General features: G+C 40.3%; 1 protein-coding gene across 5 annotated transcripts in view; it reads left to right on the top strand.

The window, feature by feature from the left end:
* Positions 1 to 27,289, top strand: part of PLD5 (phospholipase D family member 5) — a 422,686-nt gene that overhangs the window by 194,762 nt on the left and 200,635 nt on the right. For 4 of the 5 annotated variants that reach the window (XM_050771115.1, XM_050771125.1, XM_050771134.1 and 1 more), the window contains one exon: positions 23,159 to 23,327. The exons of the other annotated variant lie outside the window; for it this stretch is intronic. In XM_050771115.1, the coding sequence (XP_050627072.1) occupies positions 23,159 to 23,327 (169 nt within the window). The remainder of the gene's footprint in view (positions 1 to 23,158; positions 23,328 to 27,289) is intronic. 5 annotated transcript variants of the gene reach the window in all.

Genomic DNA, 27,289 nt, shown 5'->3' with positions numbered 1-27,289 from the left:
AAAGAAATAAGAATAACAAAAAGTGAACAAAGCCTAAGGAACTTGCAGGATCCCATCAAGTGGACCTACATATGCATTATGAGAGTCCCAGAAGAAGAGAGAAAGAGTCCAGAAAGATTATTTGAAGAAACAATGGCAGAAAATACTCCCGATTTGAAGAAAGACATAAATGTACAAATACAAGAAGCTCAAAGAAATCCGAGATAAACCTCAAAGACTCATACCAAGTTAGACTGTCAAAAGCCAATGACAAAGAGAGAATCTTGAAAGCAGTAAAGTAGCTTACCACATACAAAGGATCCTCAATAACATTATCATGTATTTCCCAGCAGGAATTGTGTAATTTGCCTGAAACCAAACAACTAAGAAAAGGTGGACTTGAACCCAGGCCCATTAGTGCAAAGCTCATTTTCTTAACCAGTGGTTCTCAAAGTGTGGTCCCTGGGCCTACAGAATCAGCATCGCCTGGGAACTGGTTAGAAGTAAAAATTCTCAGGCTTCACCTTCACCTCCTGAATCAGAAACTGTGGGGTTGCAGCAAACTGTCTTTTAATAAAGTCTGCAGATGTTTGAACGCTCTTAATCATTATACAGTGGATGCGCTGCTTTAAAATGCTTGAGGATTTTTTCTTTTTTTCTTCTCATAGAAGTATAGCCATATAGGACCACAACCCATTATCTGCAATTCTGAAAATTCGGAAAACTCTGAACACCAAAAAAAACTTTTTTAAGTTACTTGTGGTGGCAAAATTCTTACCCAAACTAACAATTGGTTACTTAGGGTTTTTGTTTATCCTGCTTAGTGTGAATATTCATATGCTTCATTGTAAGGGTATGATTGTGTTTAATGACGATGTGTTGTCTCAGAGGCTGTTGAGGGTTTTTTGTTTATAGTATGTGCATTATAAATAAATATGCTCTGCAGCTGGCCACTGGAAGAAGTAAAAATTAAAGAATAAACACACGCAGCCCTATGAGTTTCACATAAAAGATTTTGGATCAGTTCAGTACATGAAGTTTACTGGGCTGTGATTCTGGAAGCCTGAGTTAAAACCAGACTCTGCTACCTTGCTATCTTGAAAAGCAATGAGCTCTCTCTTTGCCTTGGTTTCTTCCCTATTTAACTAGGGATTGAAGTAATTAATCTCATAATTTCCTCCAGCCGCATCCACTTGACATATACCTGGATATACCTGGACATACTTGGAGCACACATTTTTAGTTATTTCCTTAATTCTATTATTTTCTCTGCAGGTTACTCTTAATTTGATATTATCAGGTTGGAGCAAAAGTAATTGCGATTTTTGTTATTACTTTTAATGACAAAACCCACAATTATTTTTGCACCAACCTATAAGATGCTTTCCATCTTCCTCTCCTTATCTTGGTGCAAGAAAACTAAGTGGTGTGACCACTTGTATTAACAAATATTTTTAAAAGGACCTCCCCCAAACTCAATCATGATTATTTGTGTTATAGGGGAGCCTAAGAACAGGAGTGACAATTTTTTTAAGGCACTGTTACCACCTGCCAAGTTCAGAGAGACTTGGTTTTATTAAGTATGCTAGAAGAGAAATTAAAGAATACCACTGGTCTTTCTGGGAAGATATCCAGGAGTCTCCTATCCAAGAGATAGGAGTCACTGGCTGTTTGTCCACAGCCGGTAGAAGAGGAGTGAGACAGGGCCCAAGGTGATAGACTATCTGCTCTCAGCATGTGTGTTTAGGGAACATGAGACCAGACTTGACACTACCTGAAATGCACCCTTTAAGTATTGACACAACATCTTGTACAGTTGCTGCTGCTGACTTATGCCCCAGCTGTGCAAGGATGCTTTTGGTATGGAGCCCCTGGTGAGGATGAGTTTTTGCTGGGAAAAAAAAAAAATTGATCCTATTGATCCTGTAACCAAGTAAGCTTTGGCATTTCAGTGTGAAGACTGAAAGAACCCACTGTTGAGTGAGCTATTGTCCTGATTTAAACTTTACATGGTACATTTTGCCTTTTCTTGTGACAAGGTGTTCTTTTTGACCTTTTCCAGGTAAAATATTTTTCCATACTCTAAGAATAAAAAAACTCAATTAATGATTTATTCCCATCAGGCAGGAGCTTGCTCAAAATATCTATATTCAGCAATTATAAAAGCCTTGGAAATTTCCATCTTCATCCTTAGAAATGACTGATTGAATTCCAATTAGGGAATCATGGACAGGAGAGAATTGGAAGGAGAAGTATTTCCTATAACAAAGTTTGAATTATAAAAAAATAGGCCAAGTGTGGTGGTTCATGCCTGTAATCCCAGCACTTTGGGAGGCCGAGGTGGGCGGATCACCTGAGGTCAGAAGCTGGAGACCAGCCTGGCCAACATGATGAAACCCCATCTCTACTAAAAATACAAAAATTAGCTGGGCATGATGGCGTGCACCTGTAATCCCAGCTACTCGGGAGACTGAGGTGGGAGAATTGCTTGAACCCAGGAGGCGGAGATTGAGCGCCATTGTGCTCCAGCCTGGGCAACAGAGTGAGACTCCATCTCAAAAAAAAAAAAAAAGAAAGAAAGAAAAAAAAAAGAAAAGAAAAATAGTCTACATCCAGATTGTCCAACCTTCCTTATTTTGTTGTTGTTGGTCTGTTTTGTTGGGCTTTTATCAGCCTGAAGCCATGGTTTTTAATTTCTGCCTCTAGTAGTAAGCAGAAAAGCGGGATGAGGAAGGGGCTTTACTGGCCCAACCAGACCAGACACAGAAACTAAGAAGCCATGACTGTATCCTCTCCCTTGGGCACCCCTGCTCTACATGCTTTCTATGGCTGCTTCTTCCTGAATGTATTCTTTCCCTCCATTCAAGGTTCCACTTGTTAAATAGGATCTTCCCCTCTCACAGAAATGCCACTATTCCCTTGATTTCTCATAAGTTTTTTCCTCTCTTATTCTTGCCTTAGGCCATCTTCTCATCTTTTTCCCCGCTCCACTTCCTTCCCCTTACATCCCCACTCCTCCTCTATCCTCCCCTCCCACACGCTCCTCCAAATCCCAAAATAATGAGTGCAGAAGAGAATACATGGCATGTTCAAGCTTGAGAGTGGTGGTCAGGGTTGGGCAAGCGAGAATGAGAATGATTCTTTTATTTTTCCCAAACTTGAGTGATTAGGCTTTTACTATTTCCCTTTAGGATAAAGATTAAAGAGTGTTAAAAAGTTGTTAAATGCTTAAAAAGGAGTAATTTTGTGACTCCCAGTAGTAATAGTCTGAAAATGTTCAGAAGTTTAGAATTTAATTTTTTTCATTTCATATATTTTAAACTGAAATCATATCATTCACATTTAACTGTGGTTTCATTCTATGAGCAAATTATTTCTGATATATATGTGTGTGTATATATATATATATATATATAGTACCTGTATATATGCATATGCACACTCACTTCTGTATATACAACTTGATTTGTAATAATTTTAATATGTTTAAATAATTTTATGAATTTTAAAACATGATTCATCATCTTAACTCTGGAAGGTACCTTTAAAAGTATCTCTTGCACTCTCATCATTTTACAGACAAGTTAAGTTATTTTCAAAGAAATAATTTGAGTAGCAGACAGACTTCGGCCTGGAATCAAGTTCCTGAGACTCCTAGTTCATCATTTCTTTTACTAAACTCTAATGTCTCCCACGCAGATTCTAATTACATCGTATGAATTTTTAAACTTCCTAGATTAGAGAATTGCAAGATTGAAGTTTTTCATAGACTAGTTATAATGAGAGCAAATATAAATTAGAAGGTGATTGGAAGTGAGTCAGAAGCCTGAATTTATAGCTTCTAGGATGCTACTTAAATTAAAAAGTTAATTATAATGTGAATATGAATGAAAAGTTTACTGCTCATTATTTAAAATATTTACATATTTATAAGAAACTTCCTAGAAAACACTTGGATGTTCATTTTTCTTGTGTCTGTAATACCTAGTAACTGTTATATTGTATAATAGAATTTATACGTTTTAAAATATATCAAAATCCATTGACACGTCAAGTAGAGAAATTATATCCCTTGGAGCCTTGAACACTCTTTTGAAGGATTGATAGCAGCTCCTGGTGAAAATTGAAGCTAGATTTGGTGAATTAATGTGGTCCTTTCAGCGATAAAAATCCATCCATGTGTTAATGGAGTGCAGATAATTATTGGTGGTGATAATCCATACGTTTTATTATGTAGCGAAAGGAGAACAAAGGAGAAGCCTAACTCACCAGTGTTTATTTCCATTAGCATTCACAGTCATCCTTACCTCCCAGTCCATACCAGGGCTGGTTTTGAACTGTTGTCCTGATACAGTCACATACACACAGCGTGAGAGAAGCTTCCAAGTGGGGATGTTTGAGCATGCCAGACTTTAGTGACGGACAAGATTTGAAAACTGGCACATGTATACATATGTAACAAACCTGCACGTTGTGCACATGTACCCTAGAACTTAAAGTATAAAAAAAAAAAAAAAAAAAAAAAAAAATTTGAAAACTGGATCTGCTACTAACTTGTGACTTTGGGCCTAATACATGACACTATTGCCCAAACCTCATTGTCTTCATCTGAAAAACAAGAATGCTAAGATTTGTGTCTCAAGGTAGTGTCATGATGTCTGCAAAGTACTTGGCTTACGGGCCTCTAAATAAGTGGCAGCGATTACTATCATCATCATCATCATTGTTTTGCTATTTTGAAATGCATGACTGAGTATGTATGTGCATTTTTCTAGGAATAGTTTCTAGTGTTCATAATCTTCCCCATTCCTTGATTTCACCTTTTTCTAAGTTGAACAGAAGCATCCTTTTGACAGGTATATAATCTGGACGTTGTTCAGCTCCTCATGGCACTGCATGCTATTAAAATACAGGATAATCCAACTTAATATTCTGTATCCAGACCACAAGCACAGTTAGCAGACAGAGGTCTCCTCTCCAGTGACTTTTCAAATCTCTCACCAGCAAGGAATAGGCCATTGAAAAAACCTTTGCCCTACAAATTGATAATGAGACAAGAGCAAATGGCGGCTTAGCCTAACACACATCTCTTTACTAACTACTTCATTCATTCTCCAGGAAGCTTCGTATTAATTTCTCTATCAAAAATTGATAAGTATGTGATATCATATGTGTTTCATGGGATGGGTTAAGCTTTATATGGGTTTTCTGTTTTTAGCGCCTGTACCTACAAGAGTTCATTTGCATAAGTGTGGGGGGTGTGTGTGTGTGTTAACAAATTCTTATTCTCTCTCTCAGTGTAGCATTCCTTGGTAATATGAGTAGAGTTTTCTGTTTGTTACATGGTGGGCGAGTGGGTTCGTTTCTGGATAAATGGCAAATTTTAATTTCGTATGTTCTTTCCTTTTTATCTTAGGAGCAAATGCTTCTTTGTGCAGGCAGACAAGTTTGGATTGTGTTAAAAATATATATATCACTGGTTAGAGACCACCATTCCTTGCATCCAGAGCAGTTTCACAACTTGATCTCTCATCCCTGCCAGCATGAGCCGTTTTCAGTCAAGGGATATCCGTGAAATCCACAGGGAATTCCTTGATCATAAGCTTAGTGGGCTGGAGCATAGAAGGGGAGGTTCAGGATCACAGTAACCTTATGACCCATCCTAAGAAGATCAAGTACCATGTGTGTGTAGTAGGTGTGAATCTCAGCCCAGCAACTCAGATTTAAAAGATATTTCATTCCAAATCTGTACTTACTTGCCACGCTGATGACTGGCAGGAATTCAGTCTCAGCCCTGACTGACCAAGGTTGTACAAGATCTGGAGTCTTTCCCAGCAGCTGGGGACCCCTCTGGTTATATGTGTTTGTCCCAGCTAGTTGTCAGTAGAAACCATCAGCACAGCCTCATGTCCCTTCAGTGTTGGGGAGTGGCAAAGCTGGAGCCTCAGGGCGTAGAGTCCAGCCTTTGTGGGTACAACACACAACCTTTGACCTCTGAGAGTCTGCCATCTTCCCAGGCAGGCCTGGGGCCAGGTGGTGGGTCCTTTGGTCCTTGCAAGACCCATGGACTTCTCCCCCTTTCCAGTTGTGAAGACCCTCTCCTCTCTACCTCAGTGCATCTCAAAGGCATTCCTCCCCAGACAGCCTGTGTCATCTCTTTAACAGCTCAGGATTTGCGAAGACAAAATACTATATAGAAATGAAAGTGCACTTTGGGAGGCTGAGGCGGGCGGATCACGAGGTCAAGAGATCGAGACCATCCTGGCCAACATGGTGAAACCCTGTCTCTACTAAAAACACAAATATTAGCTGGGCGTGGTGGCACGCCCCTGTAGTCCCAGCTACTCAGGAGGCTGAGTCAGGAGAATCGCTTGAACCCTGGAGATGGAGGTTGCAGTGAGCCATAAGCACTGCACTCCAGCCTGGGTGACGGAGACTCTGTCTCAAAAAGGAAAAAAAAAAAAAAAAAGAAAAGAAAAAAAGAAATGGAAGTGACTTGTGGACAGTCTCTGCTTTTAGCCCTGGATGAAAAGTCTCTTGAGGTCCTATCTTCTTTCAGATGAAGGAATGAAGGAAATATGTATCTTAATAAATTATCCTTAGGAATGTGTGTGCAGGAAGTATTTAAATAGAAAATAGATTAGCTACAAAGGAATGTGTGTACAGGAAATAACAATAACTACAGTTGCCGGAAATAGCAACTGGTACCAGCTGGTGACCCTGGGGCAGGACACTGGAACACACAGCAATCAGGACTGGGATTACTTCACACTGGGGATCGTCTGTACTATTTGAAGTTTCTTAACCTATGCATGTAATGATTTCGAAAAATATGGAGAAGTTTGCTGGAATCTTAAAAGTGCATGAATAGATTTAAGTCACCATTATTTTATTTTATTTTTTGAGAAAGGGTCTCCCTCTGTTGCCCAGGCTGGGGTGCAGTCGTGTGATCCCAGCTCACTGCAACCTCTGCCTCCCGAGTTCAAATGATCCTCCTACCTCTGCCTCCGGAGTAGCTGGGACTACAGGTATACTCCACCATGCCCAGATAATGTTTTTGTATTTTTCGTAGAGACAGGGTTTCACCATGTTGCCCAGGCTGGTCTTGAACTGCTGGGCGCAAGTGATCTGCCCACTTCTGCCTCCCACAGTGGTGAGATAACAGGTATGAGCCGCCATTCCAGCTCACAATTATTTTCATTACCAAAAAAGTTATTTGTTTTATAGAAACATTCAATGAAGAAATCTGTTCTGTCAAAACCATTTGAAGTTTTCCCTGAAGTTTTATATCAGGAAAATAATAAAATAAAAAAATACCGGATGTTAAAACTTTGACATATTGACATTTAGATTTGTTAATTAGAATTCTATGTACATAGAATATTTCTTATAGAAACTAATTTATTGCATTGGGGAAATATTCCTGCATAGGCTTACGTGCTACTTTTGGGGGTCTGAAAGTGAATCAACTTGCAGAACTTATTTGATTATCTAGCAAGATTCACTCATTACAGAATTGTCTCATCCCCTTCAATGTGTCACCTCGGAAGAAACTTAAGCCATATTCAGACTGTGAAAAGATACATTTAGAAAAACTATTTTAAACCTCTGGAAACAGCACATATTTGGCCAGATGATGCTGATCGCCCTTGGTGGACTCGAAATATAGCAGCCAAAATTGTCTTCTGTGCTGTGTGGCCAATCTGCAGTGAAGAGGGCCCATCATACTCACTCATGAGAAAACCTGCGACTTACAGTCCTTGCACCCAGCTGGGCCACATCGTTGACACTTACGCTTTTGAAAATCATTTTTTGGTTCTGGAGGTAATGGCAGCTGTATACAACTTTTCTAAGCAAGAAGTCCTGCTGTTCCTTTGAGGAATCTTTCCCAGATCTGGTTTCTTGCAAGGTTTTGAGGAGTCTTACTGAGGCACAGAAAATTTACCCCAGATAAAGCATCTGGCTTGACAGTGGCCATCAGTCAGCTTCTCATTTAGCTGGTGTCAGTGGGGTACATGTCTATTTGACAGAGCCCATGGTGGGCAAAAAAGAATTTGCAAATGATAGGATTTATTAATGCAGCCTCAAATTCTGAAAATTACTGAGATTCAAGACACTAGAGGAAAGGGAAAAAAATCACATATAATCTCCCTCTCGTGGAAAAGCACTTGCCATCAGCCTTGAACAATGATAGAGCAGAGCTTAATTGCTTTGTAGTTACTGGGTAGGATCTGGTGTCAAGGACTTGAGTCTGCTCTGCTATCTTCTTCCTGGCTCCTCCTTTGGAAACAAATACTAGCAATAATTGATGGTAAGTCCTCAGTTGCTAAGAATTTCACTATGCTTTAATTTGAAGAGGCAACTTGAATCCAAACATATGCCTGAGTCAAGAATTTATTTTAAAATAAATAAATCCAAGGATAAATCCTGAACCTACAGATGGGCCAACCCCCTGTGTCTTCTACTAAGTGCAGTTCGGAGGCCCTAAGGCAAACTCGGATGTCATAGTTTCAATTGTAGAAAATAGCATTTACACATTTTTGAAGCACTCTTAATGTGGGTTGAAACAAAAATGATTTTCTAGATGACTCTGGCTTAGTTAGAAAATGTAATGAGCTCCATTTCCTAGTTTGCCTCCAAGTCGTAACTTCAATTTCATCTTGTGTGCAGTCTCAGTTGTTAGTAGCTGCCTGAAGCAATAGGCTGAGAGAGACGGTGAGGCCAAGGGCAGGCTCAGGAGAGAACAATGTGATTGACTATCATTGCCTGCATTGGGCATGTGAGTGAGGAGAGGCAGCATGTATTTGTCATTCTGGCCATAGCTTTTCTATCAACTCAGGAAGAGAACTGGAATTCTTGAGCTAATAAACAATGCCTCCTCCCTCACGATCATTTTCTGCAACTTATTTTGTCCATTGCAATTGTTCGTCATAGATTCTGACATTTGCTCCCCTACTCCATCAAAATATCCAGGAGAATTTAATATATAAGAATCCCAACCCATGTCCAGACTCTACTTTTGGGCTCTCTGAGATGGCTTAAAAAATAGTGTAGGAGGTAAAAATAATTTTCCCTTTACCCTTCTAAATTCTCGGCCGAGATCACCTGCTCCAAAAGGCAGATTAACAAGAAAAAAGAAAGAAACAAGCAGAAGTTTACATGAACATTTCATATATATCTGGGAGATACCCAGAGAATGGGCAAATCTCTCTCATTTTTAAAATTTAATTAAAAATTTTTTTAAGGGCTGAGTCTTGCTCTGTCACCCAGGCTAGAGTGCAGTGGCACGATCATAGTTCATTGTAACCTCAAATTCCTGGGCTCAAGCAATCCTCCTGCCTCAGTCTCCTGAGTAGCCAGGACTACAGGCACATGCTACCATACCTGGCTAATGTTTTTTCATAGAGTCAGGGTCTTGCTGTGTTGACCAGTTTGGTCTTATTCTCTTGGCCTCAAGCAGTCCTCTTGCCTCAGCCTCCCAAAATTACTGGATTACTGGTGTGAGCCACCATGCCCAGTTGAGAATGAGCAATTCTCAAAAAGGTGACTTCTAACTCGGCTTACATAGCATCTTCAGTAAAGAACAATACATTTTTGGAGAAGTGACGAGACAAAGAGAAAAGACCTAGAGTCTCTAGAGGCAACAAATCATGGGAACGCAAATGCAGTCATACCTCGCTTAATAATGGGTATCTGTTCTGAGAAATGCATCGTTAGTACAGCCTACTACACACCTAGGCTATATGATAGAGCCTATTGCCCCTAGGCTACAAACCTGTACAGCACGTTACTGTCCTGAATACTGTAGGCAATTTTAACACAATGGTAAGTGTTTGTGTATCCAAATGTATCTAAACCTAGGGAAAGTACTGTTGACTGGGCGCAGTGGCTTATGCCTGTAATCCCAGCACTTTGGGACGTAAAGAGTTTGAGACCAGCCTGGCCAGCATGGTGAAACCCTGTCTGTACTAGAAATACAAAATAATTAGCCGGGTATGGTGGCAGGTACCAGTAATCTCAGCTACTCGGGAGGCTGAAGCAGGAGAATCACTTGAACACGGGAGGTGGAGGTTGCAGTGAGCCAAGATTTCGCCATTGCAGTCCAGCCTGGGCAGCAAGAGCCGAGATTCTGTCTCTAATATAATAATAATAATTATTATTACTATTATTATTATTATTATTTTAAAAACCTAGGGAACGTTCTGTAAAAACACAGTGTTACAAGTGTTACAGTCTTATGGGACCACCATCGTATATGTGATCTGTTAACCAAAATGCATGACTATATGAGAAACTAATGGCATATAAATGCTAGTTAATTTGTTATGTAGATTCTTCTGGGGTTGGTCTCCAGGCTGATAAGGGTCTAAAGTTGTCTCCGGTGTTGAACATTGTCCTTCCTGGTAGAGAGGAGAGGAGGACACTTTTGTAAACTCATGTCCTGCTTTTAGGCCAATGAGGGGAGACAGAGATATTTCCCTGTGTTTTCTTCTCTATTGCCTTCAGCTCAAAATAATCCTTTTGTTTTAAGTGGCATATTTTCAGGTGGCATATTCTGCTATCCTTCAAAAGCACCCTTCTTCCTGAACAAATTAACAGTTCTGACAAGAAGTAGCAGATGGAGGCCAAATGATCACCTTAATGACAAAGGCTAAATTGGAAGATGTAGCTTAATGTGAGATCCAAACATCTTCCTCACTGAACCCCAGAACTAGGCAGGCTTATCACCCAGGCACAGCCAGCGCTAGACTAGGGCACATCTGGACATGAAGGGGCTTGTCTAGGCAAGACTTGAGGCTTCGGTGTTGAAGGTGGGATAGGTCTCCCAAGAAGAAGCAAGGGACCAAGCTAATAACTCTTCCTCAATCTCACAGTCAGCCCATTCATTCCTCCTCCTAGGGCAGTGTGGGTAAAGTTTTGGAGAAAGATGAAAGGCAAGCTTGCGTCCCATCACGCAAGCATCCCTGAGCCTGGAAGATGGCATTAGGAATGGGGCAGATGAATTTCCCTCAATGGTGCCCATATTTCTATCTGCGTTACCTTAAAAATGCATTCCACATCTCTCCACTTTTCCTCATCCCCAGGATTCACACGGTGGTTCAAGCTGCCACCATCCTTCATCTAGGCCCCATGCTATTGCAGTGGTCTTCTAATTGTTCTCCTGCTGCGACCCTTGTCCCCTGCAACCCATTTCTGACAAATGTCAGGGGTCATCCTTGTGGAGGGTAAACCAGATCATGTTCCACCCCTGTCCAATCCACTGTGTCTTCTCATCACACAGTATAAATCACAACCTCACACCATGTTCACCAGCCCTGTGTAATTTAACTCTTCACCAACCCCTTTGACTTCCCCCTGACTCCGACCCATGTCACTCCCTAGATTTCACTGCATTGACCTTCCTGATGTTCTTCCAAACACTCCAACCTCATTTCTGCCTTGATTCTTTCTTCTTCTTCTTTTGTTTTTGAGATGGAGTTTTGCTCTTGTTATCCCGGCTGGAGTACAATGGCGTGATCTCTGCTCAGTGCAAGCTCTGCCTCCCAGGTTCAAATGATTCTTCTGCCTCAGCCTCCCGTGTGTCTGGGATTGCTGGTGCGTGCAACCATGCCCAGCTAAATTTTTGTACTTTTAGTAGAGATGGGGTTTCACCATGTTGGCCAGGCTGGTCTCAAACTCCTGACCTCAGGTGATCCACCCGCCTCGGCCTCCCAAAGTGCTGGGATTCCAGGCACAAGCCACTGTGCCCGGCACATTCCTTCTTGACTGATGTTCCTTTCTGTTCTGAACGCTGCTTACAAATTCTTTGCATCTCATCTCAATGTTACAGCTTTAGCAAGGCTTTTCCTGGCTGGCATTCTAAAGAAGAAACCTTTTCCTTAATATATGTCATTTCATCCTACTTACTTCTCTCACCCCTTCCATCTTTTTATCTGTCTGTTTACTTATGTATTCGCTGTGTCCTTCCCCAGGAAATGTAAGCCCCGTGAAAACAAGGGTTTTGCCTGGGTGCCTTTCAGCACTTGGAGAGCTCATCATGGATTTGGCATTCCATAAATATCAGTGTACAGGGTATGAATAGATGACCCCCAAATCATCAGACAGATTATGTCCTGAATTTTAATTCAGGGAATATAGTTGAAGTAGTGATTATGTCTTTTGTAAAAACAAGCAAAAACAAACAAACATAACCCGACAGTGAGAGAATACATCCTAACAGAAAGCAGCTCTGCTTGTGAATCTAGAATTCACGGTCGTGGACATCATGCCCCAGGATATTCCTCACTTGGGGGAAAAATACCCAGAATTTTGTACCTCTGCCTGGGTATTTTGTTTTGAAAATTGGAAGAGACAATGGAGTGTTGTGATAAAGATGATACACTCTGCAGTCGTATTGCTGGGCTTAAATCTGGGCTTCATCACTCACTAGCTGTGTGCCCCTGGGCAAGTTACTTAAGTTCCTTGTGTCTCAGTTCCTTATCCATAAAAGCATGGATAATAACAGTAACTACTTCTGATAATTATTGTAAACATTAATACAGTCCGTAAATCTACTTAACGTGGTGCCTGACACAAAACGAGAACTCAATAAATGCTCATTGAAAGTAATAGGAGTATAATGGGCTCAAAAAATAGGAAGAATAATATCTACTATTTGATAGCGCAACAGGGTGACTATAGTTAATAACTTAATTGTATATTTTAAAATTACTTAAAGAGTGTAACTACATTATTTGTAACTCAAAGGATAAATGCTTGAGGGCATGGATACCCCATTCTCCATGATGTGCTCATTTCACATTGCGTGCCTGTCTCAATATGTCTCATGTACCACATAAATATATACTCCTATGTACCCACAAATATTTAAAAAGTTAAAATTTTTTAAGAATTTAAAAAGTGATAGAGGTAATAGTATAATTACCATTTTGTTAGATGTTGAAGGGTAGTAACTGCCTTATAAATTATAACCAATTTTTTTTCAATGATCTGCCTTTCCACTGCGTTAGCTCTTTGAGGACAGTGTCAAGATCTTTCTATTGATGAACTCCCTGCTCCTTTGCCACATCTTATATTAGTGAAATATCAACAGGTGGGTGCATTACTTTCCACCTTTTTCCTCTTTTGTCTTCATCCTCCTCAGGTTTCTTTCTGATTGTTCCTTCCTTTCTGGATCAGTAGTTAGAAATATTAAGCCAGTTGAAAGTGTGCCCTCCTGTCGGGACAGTTTTCCTGGTCAGTAAGATTGGCAGAGTGGTTTGTAGAATAAGGAGGGTGCTCCTTACTAGAATAAGGTAGGGGGGCTGCCACTTGCACCTTCCCCTCTCCTCCACACAGGATGAGCATCTCAGTCCAAGCTGATCTTCCCCTCTAAGACAGTAGCCTCTGCTTTCAAAAATCGCTCGACTTAGTTCCTCTGTCAACCCAAAGTGTGTTTGTAGCATATCCTGTAAAATAAGACAAGGGCCAAATCTAGCATTGTCAAACACACGAGCTCAGACAAAAACCTGAGTTAAAATCCCAACTCAGTGGCGTTCTCTCTAGCTAGATGACCCCTGGCCGCTGGGAGCCCTGCTCTCTTCATCTCTCAAACTAAGATCCTCCCTGTCTTGCAGGGTTGTTGTTGATGATACTATGTAATAATATCTACAGAAGCACTTTTAAGCTGTAAGCAACAAATAATAGCTACAATTATACTTCCTCTACTGCCATACTGTCTCTACCCCAAAACAAACGATAGTTGTTCTTCACATATACAATTATAGACCTGGAAATAATGAGGCTTTCATCTGCCTGAATCATACAGAATTATAGAAACAGCAATCTGCTACCACCAACTCACACTCACTACCGTGTCCTCTGTGGCTATTGTCTTTGACAATCAATTTAAAAGTAATAAAAAGGAAACATCTGGTGACAAAAAATAAGAAAGTATTAAAAATGGAAAGAAATATATCAAAAGGACACAGAATACAAGTTATAGGGGCTCCCACTGGTAATATATGCAACAATTTGATGCATATAATGAATGATGACAGTAATAGGTTATAAAACCTATTTGAAGAAACATGAATCAATACTACTTAAACATTTTTTCATGTAAAAGTGATGGTTAGCTAGGTGTGGTGGTGCATGCCTGTACTCCCCGCTACTCAGGGGTACTAAGGCAGAAGGATCACTTGAACCCAGGAGTTCAAGACTGCAGTGAGCCACTGATCACTCTGTACTCTAGCCTGGATAACAGAGCAAGACCCTGCCTCAAAAAAGAAAAAAGAAAAAAAAAAAAAAAAAAAGTCTTGAAGGGTGATAGGAAAAGCGGAGAGGCTTTTCTTTTTTTTTTTTTGAGAAGTCTTACTCTGTCACCCAGGCTGGAGTGCAGTGGCGGGATCTTGGCTCACTGCAACCTTGGCCTTCTAGATTCAAGCAGTTTTCCTGCCTCAGCCTCCTGAGCAGCTGGGACTACAGGCACACGCCACCATGCCCAGCCAATTTTTGTATTTTTAGTAGAGACAGAGTTTCCCCATGTTGGCCAGGATGGTCTCGGTCTCTTGACCTAGTGATCTGCTTGCCTTGACCTCCCAAACTGCTGGGATCACAGGCATGAGCCACTGTGCCCGGCCAAGGGGGAAGCTTTTCTTTGTGGAAGAATGCCAACTAACAATAATAGAATGGTCAGAGCAGAGTAGTGTGTGCCTGTAATCCCAGCACTTTGGGAGGATCGCTTGATGCCAGGTGTTCAAGACTAGCCTGGGCAACATAGTGAGACTTCATCTCTACAAAAATTAAATAAATAGATAAATAAATAAATAAATAGCTGGGCATAATGGCATGCACCTGTAGTCCCAGCTACTCAGGAGGCTGTAAGGCAGGAAGATCACTTGAGCTGAGAAGTTTGAGGCTGCAGTGTGCTATGATCATGCCTGTGAATAGCTACTGCACTTCGGCCTGGGCAACATAGCAAGACCCCATCTCTAAAAAAAAAAAATTCAGGATACTGTTAGCCAGCCAGCTCTTGCTAGTATTCTTTCTGCTATTTTCACAAGTAAATGCACTCTGATCCGAAGTCTTGGGGAAAAAGTGAAATATACATCTCAGCTGAAATAAAGCAAGGTCTCTAGGTCTGTATCAACTGTTTCCATGTCTGGAGGTGGTCAGTGAATCTGCCACATAGGTAGCGAGTCACCTTCTAAGTCAGAAATTCCAGCATCTCTTTGGGAAGGTTAACCTTTGTCTTGTCAATCCTATGCTTTTGATTGTAGCCATATGATCTCAAAAGCAAATGCAACAAAGCCAAAAATAGACTAACGGCACTTAATTAAACTAAAGAGCTTTTGCCCAGCAAAAGAACCGGCAGCATAAACAGGCAATCTACAGAATGGAAGAAAATATTTGCAAATTATGCCTTGATAAAGGACTAATGTCCAGAATTTATAAGGAACCTAAACCAACAGGAAGAACATGGGAAAAGTACATGAACAGACGCTTTTCAAAAGAAGACATACCAGCGACCAACATATGAAAAATGCCCAACATCGTAGTAAACATGGGTTTACTATGAAGCAGGCATTGAGCACAGCGTGTCACTGAGATTCCCTCCTCTAATCTTTGTAATAACCTTTGTTCTGCTCAGAAGTGGGAGCAGATTGAAAGAGGTTAGTAATCTGTTGAAGGTCACATGGCTCATAACAGGCAGAGCTGTGTTCTGTCTACATTAGTTCAAACCCTTTCATTTTGAATTGTTCTCTACATAATGCCAAAATCAAGTATGTAAGTATATTTTATAAAAATACACATTTCTAATTATCAGAGAAATGCAAACTAAAACCACAATGACATACCATTTCACACCAGTTAGAATGGCTATTATTCAAAAGTCAAAAAATAGCAGATGTTGGCATGGATGTAGAGAAAAGGAAATGCTTACACACTGTTGGTGGGAATGTAGAGTAGTTCAACCCCTACGGAAAACAGCATGGAAATTTCTCATACTAAAAATAGAATTACTATTTGACCCAGCAATTCCATCACTGGGTATCTACCCAAAGGGAAGAAGTTATTTTATCAAACAGACACTTGCACTTGTGTGTTTATCTCAGCACTATTCAAAACAACGAAGTCATGGAATCAACCTAAGTGTCTATCAGTGGTGCACTGGATTAAAGAAAATGTGGTATATACATACACCATACAATACTACACAGCCATAAAAAAGAATGAAATAATGTCCTTTGCAGCAATGTGGATACAGCTGGAGGCCATTATCCTAGGTGAAATAACTCAGAAGCAGAAAATTGAATACTGCATGTTCTCACTTACATGTGGGAGCTAAACAATGGGTATCCAAGGCAAGGACATATAGATGAAAATAATAGACACTGAAGACCCCAAAAGGGAGGAGAGAAGAAGAGGGGGAGGGATTGATAAACTACCTGTTGGGTACTATGTTCACTGTTTGGGTGATGAGATCACTGGAAGCCCAAACCCCAGCATTATGAGGTATACCCGTGGAACAAACCTGCATGTGTACCCCTGAGTCTATAATTAAAATTATAGCCATATGACCACAGTAAGCATAAAAACACAATCACTTTGAGTGCGAACCTAACTGTATTGATGAGCCGAGATTGTCTGTTCAGCTTCATTAATGCGACCAGAAAATCAAGATCTAAAGAATGAATGTCAATGCATTGACTGCCATGCACCTTTTTAAGGTCAAGTCATGATAACTGATCCAGTGCATTAGACAACAAAAGAAAGCTACGGTCACTTTGAAAATGTCATGTAGGCACCAGTTTATAAGACTCCTTTTAGCCGGTGTATGTAGAAGCATTTTAGTAACTGTGCTTTATGAGTTTGAAACCTTGGAGACATTTTTTTTCAATTATAAGTCTTCAGACTAAGTTACTTTAAAAAATGTCTTTCATTTAGCGTTTACTAGGAAGCAGGCATTGAGCACAGCGTGTCACTGAGATTCCCTCCTCTAATCTTTGTAATAACCTTTTTTCTGCTCAGAAGTGAGAACAGATTGAAAGAGGTTAGTAATCTGTTGAAGGTCACACAGCTCATAACTGGCAGAGCTGTGTTTTGTCTACGTTATTACAAACGCTTTTAAGCTGTTCTCTACAATAATGCCAAAATCAAGTATTAAAGTATCATATTTTACAAAGATTCTTCTATTTACCAAAACACAGACACCCAGAGCACTTTTTAAAGCTGTCAAATGTGTGGACTTCAGTTTCCAGGAGCTTATTAAAGGGAAACTACAAATAGTTCTTTGAGAAGGTACAGTATTGTTCCTGAATGCAAAGTGAAATGTGGATGATCACATTAAGTTTGGAGAATAAATACATGCTGTTAATAAGAACAGTTTGAATTCTATTTACAATTCTATTAACAATGTAAAAAGCTTTTTCTTGTATTTCTTCCACCTAAGCTCCCTGGACTCACAGTTTACCTTAAACTATCAAGAAAAGAAGTATAGAAAGATTTTTCTTGTATTGCATTCCTATATATCCAGTTTTCCCCTAGTTATTAGGTGTCAGAAATAGTGCCATACAGCCTCTAGGTAGAGTTCTCTAGCAGATGGCAAGTAGATGTTCCAGGGGTTTGCCCAAAGGTGAATTTTAATGAGATCTGCCTACTTCTTTCTTACCTTGAGAAGTATGAGTATACTCAGGGCTGTGGTGGCATGTAAATGAGTTCTGCTCCTATGCTAATTAGATCAGGCCTCTGGAGAGTAGCCAGCTGTTAGTTTTTAAAGGAAATAAAACTATAGGTCACAGAAATAAGTCATTTCAAAGCTGGTTCTTAGAGACCTTTTCTAGCATAAGAAACAGCCATATGTCCCAGAAGGCGCAATCCACATGTCTGGGTAAAGAGAGAGGAGGAGAGTGAGGAGGTAAATAGGGTCATTATTTCCAAGCTTTCCCTGGAATTCATTACCCACACAAAGTGCAGTCTTCAGACCTTGAGTGCTGCCTCTATTTTTATTCTTACTATAAATTCATAGTTTCTCTTGATATTTAGTAAAAACCAAATAACGGTAATACAGTAGTCCCTATTTATACTCAGAGGATGTGTTCCAAGACCCCCAGTGGGGGTGTGAAGCGTCGGATACTACAGAACTCTACATGTACTCGATTTTTTCCCATTCATATCTACCTGTGATAAAGTTTAATATATAAAATAGGTACGGTAAGAAACTAACAACAACAAAACAATGCTTATAACAGCATACCATAATAAAAGTTACGTGAATGTGGTCTCTTCCTCCAAAATAATGTATTCAATGTAATATTTTCAGAACTTGGTGGACTGTAACTGAAACTGTAGAAAGTGAAACCAAGGATAAGGAAGACTACTGTAATAAACTCGGTCTTCCTTGGCTCCCAGGGAATTTTCACTCTCCTCCTCCTCCAATATCTCCCATACTTTCTTCTCTGTTGTCTTCTCTTGCTTCACTTGCTCTACCAGCCAGAAGTGATTAGATGTTTTCCATATTTGGCTTTGACTCTGTCCTCTTTTTTAAAGAAATCTCTCTTGATCATGTTACCCACCTCTAAAGCGTCAATCACTAAGGAAAATAAAATCTTGTAAGAATGTGTGTGTAATCGAAGGAAAGGGAAGAGATGTTACATTATCCATCTGATGAGGGCTTCTTACCCCTTTTTAGCCATGGACTCCTTTGACAGTCTGATGAAACCTATGCATCATTCCCTGAATCATGTTTTTAAATTAATATATTAAAATACAGAGGATTGCAAAGGACACAAAAAATGTTAAAGTGACCAGAATATTTTTACAAATACATTTATGTTATGCTCATGTGTATCCTGCAGTCATATTCACGAAATAACAAGATCCAGTCACTACCACAATTTCAAAGTAGTGAGAAAGACTTGGAAATGTTGTCTATAACTGTACCACAAGATGAAAACTGTTAATGGAGACAAAATTGCAGAAGTCATTAATATTCTTATGGTTTGTTGCCTATGTTCATAACCGAAGGGAATTTTACATTTTAGGTAGTGACTAGGGAAAATAAAGATGTAGAATTCAAGCTCATAGATCCCCATGAATTCTACCCATAGATCCAACTTTAAGAACACCTGGTCTAAAGATTTCCAAAAAAGATTGGGAATCGTGACTTACTTGTAGCCTAAGAGAAGCATAGGGACAGTACAAAGAAGGGGATGTTATGGAGCCATCTATAATTGTACATTTATACTATATTCCTCCCTTCATATGTTTGGTTTATCTGGGCTTCCTGTGTCTCCTCGTCTTTCTCCATATACCCTTTATATCATATCACAGTAAAATTAAAACTAGCTAGTTCTTTATTTGGTGGCAGCTGTTGTGTTTTGGCATTGTTTTGTTGGAAGGATGTTTTTGTTTGTTTGTTGGATTATTTTTTAAATATATCCATCGGTTGTAGGGGAGACAGAAACTACTGATTATCTGGGATTATTTATCCATGCTATGTCTAGCATCTATTAACATAGATAATTGGGCTTTAAATGTGGATAGAATTAAGATATCCAACTTCAGCCTCTGTCTGTTGCCTTCGAAGGCCTCGAGGTGTAGATCAAATAATCCCCTTTCCATCTTGTAACTCTCTCTCCCCTTGGCTTCCTGAAGGCTGCTTCTCCTGGACCCCTCTGGTCTTCCCGCTTCTCTAATGGTCTCTTCTGAATCCTCTCATCAGTTTCACACTCAACCACCAGAAAAATGTAGGCATTTTCTCCACGTTAGGCTTTGGACTGGTTTTCTCATTATCTTTTCTTCTTTGATACTCTCTCTCAATCCCCAATTCACATTCTTTCCCATGTTCCTTGTCACTTTTTTTTTTTTTTTTTTTTTTTTTTTTTTTTTTTTTTTTTTTTTTTGAGACGGAGTCTCACTCTGTGGCCCAGACTGGAGTGAGTGGCGCGATCTAGGATCACTGCAAGCTCCGCCTCCTGGGTTCATGCCATTCTCCTGCATCAGCCTCCCCAGTAGCTGGGACTACAGGCGCCCGCTGTCACACACAGCTGATTTTTTGTATTTTTAGTAGAGATGGGGTTTCATCGTGTTAGCCAGGATGGTCTCGATCTCCTGACCTTGTAATCGGCCCACCTCAGCCTCCCAAAGTGCTGGGATTACAGGCGTGAGCCATCGCACCCAGCCACTTGTCAGTTTTAATGGATCCCAGCTCCCCACCTCCCAGCTGAGATTTTAACGACACCCAACATGTATTCTTTGGACACTCACTATGCACAATTATACTATAGTATATAGTTATGTTAGGCACTGGGCATACAATTCTGGACCAACGAAACAGGTTTCTGCCCTCACACACCCTATAATCCATCAAGGAAGGCCTTAATCAAGTAATTTCAAGAGTGAGGTGTAGGATGAAAGAGGAGAAGCAGGTCACTACAGAAGTTGATATTAAGGGGATCTAGCCTAGTTTGGGGGTATAAGGAAGCCAATCAGAAGAAGTGGAGCTTCGATTGGAACTTTAAAAGTTAACTGGGAGATGACTCAGTAACCAGTGTAGGAATTGGGATTAGGACAATGCATGTGAAATGCAGAAGTCTAGAAAGAATAACGGGGAAGGAAGAAAAGATGTCAAATATGGCTGTGGTATGGAATCCACAAAGGGCATTTGAATCCAGTGAAGTTGCAGAGAGGCAGGCCAGGCTGGTAAACACTTGTCAATCATGTGGGGGCGGGTCAAGGTCATCATCCTAAAGACAGTCGGGAAGTTTCATTAGGCGCAGGCAGAGTGTCCGGATTCACAGTTTTAAAAGATTAACCCAACTCTAGTAGGGAAAATGGTTTGGAGAAGGGCAGGAACCCATGTGAGGAGACCATTGGAGGTGGTTATGGAGCCCAGTTAAGAGACAGTATGTTGGTTTGCAAGAAAATTTGAGTCTTCATTGTTTCTGCTTTACCTGCCCCTCAAACCTTTAAGATTTGACCTTGAAAATGTCCACTGCATGCTGCTTTTCATTCCCATTGAACAAATTCAAGCTTCTTTTTTTCCCCTGGACTATTGCAGCAGCTTTACTCTCTACTGACTTATCTTCTATTTCCTCTTTCTCCATGCCAGTGGCGTACAGGTGCGCTGTCAGACTTAGTCCCCTAAAACACACTTGGTTGCTCTCAAATGCATCAAAATTAAGTCCAGACTCCTCTCCCTTGTTCACAACCTCTACAGTGTGGTCCCTACATATGCTTCCAGCTTTCTCCACTATCACAAGCTCCTACCGTAACTTTCCAACTTCATGTTCCCCTTGGCTCACTAACTCACAAATATCCAGACATGCGCTGTTTTACAAACTCCTCCCTCCCTCCTAGACTCTCATTCTCTTCCAATGCACTCATTAAAAATTTTCATCTTTGAAGACTAATTTCAAGCCCAGCTTCCTCTAGATTTCAAGCCCAGCTTCCTCCTAGATGTCCCCAATCAGAATTTTTCCTTTCTGTCCATGTTCCAGTGATTATTTAAGTGATGTGTTTTCCCTCTAATTAAGCTTCTTACCCTTGCCTCACCATTTATTAGGGTCTAGCTCCTATTTGAGTCAGTATGTATGAGAGAGAGGCTTTTGCACTAAATTATAAGTTTCTGAGGGCTAGAGAGATTTGTGGTAGTCATTTCTGTGTTGCACATAGTGATTTGCCTGCCCTGTGCTTATAAAGGCTCAACAAATGTTAAATAAGTTTTTGGGTGGTGGTAGGCTGATCGGACCCCAGAACTGCACATTTATCTGAATCACATACCCAGAACCCATTCTGGTTGTAATATTCTAGGTTGATCAAATGCACAGGAACATTTTACTAGCAGTACTGTTTTTGTTTCAAAAGCTGGCTAAATGCAACAAGTCTCAGTAAGAGTAACAATTCAGTATTTTATTGAGAAGTGCTGAATTCTTTGTTGAAAGCTGAAATTTATTCTATAAGTATTTCATGAGCCCTAATTATGTCTCTGGCTTTGTGCATACAACTATGCAAATCTGTGTCCTGGGAGCACTTAACTGGTATTTTCATAAGGACTTGGGGTTTTTCCATCAAGAATTGCAGGAGGCTGGGTGCAGTGGCTCACGCCTGTAATCCTAGCACTTTGGGAGGCCAAGGCGGGGGGATCATGAGAGGTCAGGAGTTCGAGACCAACCTGTCCAACATGGTGAAACCCCGTCTCTATGAAAAATACAAAAAAAGTTAGCCAGGCATGATGGCAGGTGCCTGTAATCTCAGCAACTTGGGAGGCTGAGGCAGGAGAACTGCTTGAACCTGGGAGGAGGTTGCAGTGAACCAAGATCGCACCAGTGCACTCCAGCCTGGGCAACAGAGCGAGGCTCCATTTCAAAAAAAGAATTGCAGGAGAATATACATTAATAAATAAAGCTTAATAAAGCTGAAAAAAATAGTTCATTCCTTTGGTCAGAAGTTATCTGTCACCTAACCCAGAAGTGAAAACAATGCAGCCAAGGAACGGTATGACAATACAGTGGATATATTGTCAATACAATAAAAAGTATAAAAAGAGAAAACAAACGTATTAGAATATTGCTGATTGCAGTTTATTTAGGGCTTATTACTATAATGTTATCGTTTTCTTAGCTCTAATATTAATAAAGCCCTGAAACAAGCAGGTTTTATAATTTTCTTCTCAGTGTCACTTTACACCACAGGCTAGGAAGCATCAATAGATGCTCAGCAGTAATAACTGCATTTATTGAGTTCCAGTATATGTCCCACATTGTTTTAGAAACTGGAGATAGGCAAAACTCAATTTATAGTCTCAAATAGCTTGCAAAGTAGTATCTTATATAGGAATCGAATTGCTTCCAGGAAATAATAAAGGAATATATTACTAGAAGAAGATGCTTGTATAGGAAGCTCACAATTTTTTTCCAGGCTAGATTGAAACTGGACATTAGAGACATACTCTGTGATTTTCTGAAATATGAGTGCTAACTATGGAAAAAATAGACCATAAACTCTCAGAACACAGATTAGTAGAGGTTAAATGTAAGAAGACTTTTGTGGGGAAAAAAAATGTAAATGATGAGGAGAGAATGCATTCAGAATGAGTAAAGAGTACTTTTTTAGATGTTTGCTGTATGCCTGTATAAAGATCTGTGGCTTCAAATTTGACTAGATTTTGTTTTTGTTTTTCAAAATCTTTTCTAAGAATTGCCCTGGTGGAAAATATTCCTGAAGGCCTTAACTATTCAGAAAATGCACCATTTCACTTATCACTTTTCCAAGGCTGGATGAATTTACTCAACATGGCCAAAAAGTCTGTTGACATAGTGTCTTCCCATTGGGATCTCAACCACACTCATCCATCAGCATGTCAGGTAAGCTACATCCTCTGTGTGTGTGATGATTTTACTTATGTGCATTTTCCACTCCTTAGTATTCTGCTCCTCCACTCCTCAAACTCCAGCTCATTTCTTTTAGTCTACCCGCACCCAGAGTACACGTACATTATTACATTTATGTAGATGTGCCGTTGTTAATCATATGTCACTCCACTCCTACTAGAATGCCAGGTTTGCAAGGACAAAATCGTGTTTCATCTTTGCCCACAATCGGCTCTTTATACAGAATTGCTGTGTTGCACAACTTCAGGGCGTGCTATTTACGTGATAATCTCTGTCAATGGCATGGTCCAGAATTCTGCTTTGCACAACCTGCATGTTTACAGGTCTAATTCTGTAACTGCCTGCTGAGGCATTTATTTGGTTAATTTGTGTTACAATCCACCTTTCGAGTTATAATTCACCCACAGCCACTTTTTTTTAATAGTAGAGTGAAATTTCCCAGGATAGTTGTTTTTTCTAGACTGTCATATTTGGATGAATGGGAAAAAGAAATATGCTTATTTCTTTTAAAAAAATAAGGCTTCGGAGAACTACCTTTAGAAAACTGACTTAATGATGTAAACGATTTCTGAATAAAATGCTCTGGGTGTAAGAAAATGGTGCTGGTGATTTTAGTGTGTTTTCTTTATATTGATACAACCATGATAGTTTATATTAAGCTACCCTATCTAAATATGTAGCCATTGGCCTACACTTAAATGTCATATGTAAGTCAAGGGTAAAATAAATTTTGTTTCCTTTTATGCAAAATGTGTTGGCATTAAGCTTATAATCATGATCTCACTGGTGCTTTGAAAGCTATTGAATCTATTCAGTTACACCATTTTAAAGTCAAAAGTTACTGGAAAATAAAAACAAAAAATACAAAGGCCATAACTAAAGAAGAATGGAATGAGTTTACTAACTGTGTTCTACACTTTTCCATCTCTACTAAAGTTTAAGTAAGTGTTTCAGGATTTATTACTCCATAATGTCTCCTAAAATGTAGTGCTTTAAAGCAATAGTATCTATTTGTTCTTGATTCTGGGCAGGGTTTGGCAGTGAGGACTTACCTCTGATCCGTATGGTGTTGGCTGGGGTGGGCTGCCTGGGGATGGAGAATCCTGGATGGCTTTCCTCACATATCTGGTATCTCAGCTGGGGTGACTGGAACGTCTGGGATGGCTGAGTCTCTCTGCATGTTCTGTCATCATTCAGTAAACAGTCCCGAGCTCTTTACGTGGTGGTTGGATCCTCAGAAGGCAAAGAGCTCTGGAATCCTAGCATGCTGCTCCCAGTCTATTCCATTGGTAGAAGCATGTCTCAAGTCCAGGAGGGAAGAGCAACATCCACGTACAGGAATGAGGATTATTGGCGGCCATCTTTGGAGATAACATACCACAGCCCAGTCTGTGGCCGTAGCAATTCATAGCTGTCTTTTACATGCAAAACGCATTCACCTCATTCCTCAGAGTGAGAATTCTACTACACCAAGGCTCTGGAGCGAAGCCAGAGGTCACCTCCAATACCCCTTTCGCTTTATGCGGGCTTTTTGGGTAGATCTAGAAACCAAATTGACACCAGGCAGCTTAGCAGGAGAAAAGTCTACAAATTTTATTAGTTTTACTCGTACATGTGGATCTTCACAAGAGAGTGAAGTCCAAAGAAGTGGCCAAAGTAAGATGGTTTTATACTTTTTTGACAAAGAACAATAAATCTGAGAAGACATGACAGGACAAGGGGGATCTGTGTGGGGGCAGTCAATTTCTAGGGGGAGTCACTAGGAGATATGGAAGGGGTATAAAACTAGTGGGAGATAGGGTTACTTCATTAAGTGTGTTTATTCAGGTCCATGGCAGCCCCCAGTTTCCAGTCTCTGGTGATAAGGGCTATTTTCTCACCCTGGTAAGGTAGGGTGGGCTTCTCAGAAGAATCTTTATGGTTTGTTGCATACGGAAAGAGACAGGTCAGCTATCCCTTACTGAACTACAATTTTCCCAGTGTTTTCCCCTTGAAATAATCATCAATATACCAACCTGACATATTTTGAGATGGCACATCCTTCACTCCTACAGTTCAAAATCCAGAGTGTGTTTATTTGCATCGGGTCTGGATCTGAGTGAGGCTCCTCATGTGGGCTTCTCTTTATTGGAAACATGTAAAAAGAGTAGTTACATGCCCCCTAACACACATGCCAAATGTAAAATGGTAAGATGGGGTAAGATACCTAGAGATACTTTTTTCAAAAGGGGTAAATGGAGAGTAGAAGATTGCCCCCTGGAATGTATGAACCAGGGGAAATAAGGCTCCAGACTGGCTAGCTTGCATATGAAAGCCTGGCTGAGCCATTTTTATCTCTAGGCATTGGCTAACCCTTTGCGGGGGCAGTCTTTTCCCAGCTGGAAAGGGGTGTGTGTGTGCGCGTGCACGCGCTCATGTATGTGTCCATGTGTGCGTCTGTGTGTGACAATGCGTGCATTTTTAATTGATGCATAATAGATGTACATAGTTTTGGAGTACATGTAATAATTTAATACATTATTATAATTTGTAAAGATCCAATCAATGTACTTGGGGAATCTGTCACCTTAAACATTTCTCTTTTCTTTAGGCTAGAACCTTTCAAATTCTTCCCTTCTACTTATATTTTTATATGCTATGTTATGTTACGTTACATTACGTTACGTTATTTTTGGAGACAGGGACTCGCTGTGTTGCCCAGGTTGGAGTGTAGTAGTGCGATGTTAGCTCTCTGCAACCTCCACTTCCTGGGTTCAAGCAATTCTCCTGTCTCAGCCTCCCAAGTAGCTGGGATTACAGGTTTGTGCCACCATGCTCAGCCAAGTTTTCATATTTTTAGTAGAGACGAGGTTTCACCATGCTGGCCAGGCTGATCTCAAATTCCTGACCTCAAGTGATCCACCCACCTTGGCCTCCAAAAGTGTTGGGATTATAGGCATGAGCCACTGCACCCGGCCCCCTTCTACTTATTTTGAAATGGAGAATAGATTATTGTAAATTATAGTCACCCTACTGATCTATCTAATGCTAGGTCTTATTTCTCCTACCAAACTATATGTTTGTGTCTGTTAACATCTTTTCATCCACTTCCAACACTTCCCAGCCCAGAAAGGCTTTTTAAAATGTCAAAGTGTCATGATATACAGAAAATTCAGAAAATTATATGCAGTACAGAGCCCTTTTGTTTGGCTAAGAAGATCCATAGAGACCCACGACCTGAAGCCATTTCTTACTTGAAGAATGTTGTGAGTGGAGAGACCAACCTTGGATTCTCTACATTTTATCTAAATTCTGCATGAAAACGCAGCAATTCCTTCTTCAGTTTATCTCGTTCTTTGTAACCCTTATTATATACTGCAAAAACTTGTAATCTGCCTGAAGAATTTCAGCCGGCTTCACGAGTTCATTAGTTGTATTTTCCATGTTCTGTTTTACAGCAGGTGGTACTATTACAAGCACTCTGTCATTACATAATGCAGATGGCCATTTCTCTAGGCTTCAAAGGAAATTTCCTTACTGTTCTTCCAGCCTTGAATGATAGAAGTAGAGGCCAGCCTCCACCATGACCCAATCCCACATAGCTTTACTTATTTACTTATTAATTTTTTTTTTGAGATGGAGTTCCGCTCTGTTGCCGAGGCTAAAGTGCGGTGGTGTGATCTTGGCTCACCGCAACCTCTACCTCCTGGGTTCAAGCGATTCTCCTGCCACAGCCTCCTGAGTAGCTGGGATTGCAGGCACCTGCCACCACACCAAGCTAATTTTTGTATTTTTAGTAGAGATGGGGTTTCACCATGTTGGCCAGGCTGGTCTTGAACTGACCTCAAGTGATCTACCCACCACGATCTGTCATATGACTTTAGGTAGAATGTTATTGATGTAGAAAGGTAGATGTTAGATGTTATTGATGTAGAAAGATGATAACACTTAGAAGC

Source organism: Macaca thibetana, chromosome 1 (assembly GCF_024542745.1).
Source record: "Macaca thibetana thibetana isolate TM-01 chromosome 1, ASM2454274v1, whole genome shotgun sequence".
NCBI classification, from domain to species: Eukaryota; Metazoa; Chordata; class Mammalia; order Primates; family Cercopithecidae; genus Macaca; species Macaca thibetana.
This window is presented reverse-complemented; position numbering and strand designations above follow the sequence as displayed.